The 3,852-nt window shown below is 45.5% G+C and overlaps 1 protein-coding gene across 3 annotated transcripts in view; it reads left to right on the top strand.

Moving 5' to 3' along the window:
• Positions 1-2,593, top strand: part of LOC311257018 (storkhead-box protein 2-like) — a 142,413-nt gene extending 139,820 nt beyond the window's left edge. For all 3 annotated transcript variants that reach the window (XM_084352459.1, XM_084352458.1, XM_084352460.1), the window contains one exon: positions 1,955-2,593. In XM_084352459.1, coding sequence (XP_084208585.1) covers positions 1,955-2,159 — 205 coding nt within the window. In that variant the 3' untranslated portion in view covers positions 2,160-2,593. The remainder of the gene's footprint in view (positions 1-1,954) is intronic.
• Positions 2,594-3,852: the final 1,259 nt, after the last annotated feature.

Below are 3,852 nucleotides of genomic sequence, written 5' to 3'. Positions count from 1 at the left end.
CCACATCATAAGGAATGAAAATGTTGTTCCGTTTTTCTGTCTGTTCCTCTCTGTCTGCCCTGGATCTTTAGAGGTTTTGACAAAGGTCCAGTAAGGGTAGCCACAGGTTTCAAGTGTTTCCCTGATGTACTTTTGTTCCTTCTCCTTGTTTGTTCCTTCCTCTGTCCTTGTGGGAACATTCTGAGCCCAATTGTTTAGGGTTCTGATAACCTGCTATGCGGGGTCGAGGTGAAGTCTGAACAAGTGAGTCTTGAGTCTTTTGCGGACCACTGAGGCGCCAGGACAGAGAAGAGTCGCGACTTCGCCGAGCGGCCTTTGTTTGCTCTCAGCGATGGTGGTACCAGCTGGCCAGCTGATGTAGTAGAACGAAGTGCTTGCGCTGGGGTGTGTTAGGAGGTAGATGGGTGCAGTTCCGTTGACGGCCTTGAAGGCCAGCACCATTGTCTTGAATCGGATGTGGGCCGCAACAGGAAGCCAGTGGAGGTCATGGAGGAGGGGGGTCACATGGGAGAATTTGGGTAGATTGAAAACGAGGCACGCTGCAGCATTCTGGACGGTCTAGTCGCAGAGGCTGAGAGTCCAGCCAAGAGCTAGTTGCAGTGGTCCAGGTAGTAGATGACCGGCGAAAACAGCAGTGGTCCTAGTACTGAGCCTTGAGGGACACCAGTTTCCAGAAAGCAGGGACAAGGAGCCATTCCATGTGACCTGAAAGGTGCGATTTGTCAGGTATGATGTGAACCAGGTTAGAGCAGACTCAGCAATGCCAAGTTCAGCCAGAGTGGAGAGGAGGATTTGGTGGTTGACTGTGTAAAACGCAGAGGATAAGTCGAGGAGAATGAGGACTGATGAGTGGGACGAGGCTCTGGTGGCATGGAGTGACTCAGTCACTGTGAGGAGGACCTTCTCACTCTACCCCTAGATGTGAACTAGCAAAATGGAGGGGTAGGGCTAATTGTTGTTTAGCCATTGATTACATGGGCTGTGGGGAAAGGGAAACTTCAACGCTGTTTTTTTTTTTTGATAAATCATGTTGACCAAAGCACAATTAGGGTTCTTATGTCATCTGTACGCTTTAATGTTAGTGAACAATATTCTAAGTTATTGGCACACTTACTTGTCAGCATAGACTACAGCTCAATAGGTTCTAGACTACCCAAATTAAATGGAAATGATTTAGAGACATGCAGTAAATGATCATGTTCTGTTTAACTTTAGTTTTGATAGTACCATCTTCATGATGTGAAATGCAGATTACCTCCGAAAAAGCTTCCCTGCTGAAAAAAAAAAGTCTCTCATCTCATTTTCATGTCCGCTTATTCCTTATTCGGGTCGCGGGGTGTTGCCGCTTTATTGCAGGACTACTGGGGCCTAATCCAGTTATCAATGTGCGAAGGCCAGGGTACACCCCTGGATGAGACGCCAGCTCATCGCAGGGCCCTCTGATGGCAGAGGCTGCCTCGCAAGGTGCCAACTGCGCATCAGGAGCAATTTCGGGATTCAGCATCTTGCTCAAGGATGCTTCGGCATGTAGCTCGGTTCCGCCCAGGGGAGCCGGGGTTCGAACGGTCACCTGCTCTACCCACTACCCAGCCGCCCCCCCAAAAAAAGTTTAAATTGAAAATCTAATCAAATGGTGACCTAAAAAAAAGAAAGGTTAAATCAATTTGTATATTTGGAGAATGTTAATTAGTCTGGTGGATTGATTGATGGATTTTTCAATGTAACTGACTTAATGTGGACATGCATTAAGCTTAAACACTACTGACATTTTGTCAGTATTGTTAAGCCTGTAGAGAAGTGAGTGTTCTAATCCAACTGGTCATTAAAAATGTATTTTTCTAACCATAACCCAATGAACAAAAATAATCTTACTGGTCATGTGTTTTCTCTTGTTTGTTTCAAGTACTTTCTTTGGTGTTGGGGTTGTAAAACTTCTCATTGTGTCTCTCTTTAGAACAAGAGAGAGCCTAGCGTCAAACACCTCATCCATAGTGGAAAGTAACCGTCGACAGAACCTCGCGCTGAGCCCTGGCCATCTAGGCATAACATCTGGCAACGGTCCCCCCTTCTCCTTCCGCACCATCCCAGAACCTGCCAGCACCCAACCTGAGAAACTCCAGAAGACTAGCGCCTGCCTTGCATCAATCACCAGCGTCTAGAAGCAGATATAAGGGATGGGTGGGGCGCTGAGAGCCACTGGACAGAGGCCAGAAATAAAAGTCCCACCTCCAAGGACTGTTACATCTTAAGTCTGACGGACTGGCTAAAACAGTGGGGCTGCCACAGGCCCACTGTGGAGCTATAGCTGATAACACACAGACACACACATGCAATCAGAGAATTTGTGACCGCCAGGAAACTGATCTCTCTCTCTCTCTCTCTCTCTCTCTCTCTCTCACACTCACTCACTCACACACACACACACACACACACACACACACACACACACACACCAGGCCACTGGGCAGACTCTGACCATGTCATTCTACAGCCTCTAGTTTACACACAGCTGTTGTGTTGTTTCACTTAAGTGAGTTCTAGTTTGTGTGTGTGTGTGTGTGTGTGTGTGTGTGTGTGTGTGTGTGTGTGTGTGTGTGTGTGTGTGCGTGTGTGTGTGTGTGGGGGGGGGGGGGGCGGGGGGGGGGGGGGGGGGGGGGGCGGTTGGTGGGAGGTGGTGGGGCAGGTGTTTGGGTGCTTGTATAATCTGTAATCTCAGGTCATGTTATTTCCACTCCCATTCCAGCTGCTCCAGATAAGTGCATCTCCCTCTAGTGTAGACTCCTGGTATTGCACACTGACAAGACATCTCTGCTGCCTACTATTACTGAATTTGTTAGCTCTTCATTGAATTTACCACCTGCAGACACCCTGTTAGGTGTAGTGCCACAGAAAGTCACATGACAATTAATTCTGTTGACTCTATTCCATTAACAATGTGAGGTGGTTTGTCAAATAAGTAACCTCTCACAAAGACTGCTTTTACTAACACCCACTGTAGAATAAAGCTAAGCAGTTCATGCCATGATTCTCATCTAAACTGCCTCAACACTGTTGCCAGTTTTTAACCAGCTTGTAAGTGTCCTGTCCAACTGTTGTCACATATATTAACAGCCTAAGGTGTAGCTCCAGGAATGAGATTTCTGATTGCAAAACTGTTGACACTTTAGTGGAGACAGATTGCTGTCTCCACTAAAGACTTTGTTTACTAAAGACTTTGCTCCAGTTTTTTCCCTCTTTTATGTTACTCCTGATTGCCCTTAGGATGTAGCTGTGTCGTGTTTCAGCTCAAATCCTCTGCCATTCCAGCCACTGGACAGATGCTCTTTTCTCCATTCCACTTTCGTAAAAGGCCAGGCGTGTTTTTCCCAAAAAGTTTATTAATGACGAATGAATGAATGAGGGTTAGAAAACGATCTGTACAGCACAGAGACAGACTGAGTGGTAATCAAACATAGCAAAGTATTTGAAAAAAAATAAACACAAAATAAAACATTAAAGAAATCTGAGGCGACAGTTGAAAAGCTAAATGCAGTGTTTACATTACAATACAAGTCAATGTATGCACAGTAAAAAACTGCCAATATTTATTGATGGCTAATAAAATTAATAAAATTAAATGGCATGCTCCATTCTGTTACTGTTTTTGTTTTAAAATACTGTACATATAGCACTCTAGTATTCTTGTTCATAGAGTCACTTCACAGTGGTGTTCAAGTACAGGGCCTGTGACCACATAGCATTGTTTTCTGAGCACCAGCATCTTTTTTCAATTGTTTCCAATGAAGATGCAATGCAATTTATTGAGGTCCTGCCAGTGACATCACAGACTGCAACAACTGCCATTCCAGCATG

The sequence above is a fragment of the Pagrus pagrus genome, assembly GCF_965226575.1.
Source record: "Pagrus pagrus genome assembly, chromosome: 5".
Taxonomy (NCBI): Eukaryota; Metazoa; Chordata; class Actinopteri; order Spariformes; family Sparidae; genus Pagrus; species Pagrus pagrus.
The sequence above is the reverse complement of the archived record's forward strand: the minus strand, read 5'-3'. Positions and strand labels throughout refer to the sequence as shown.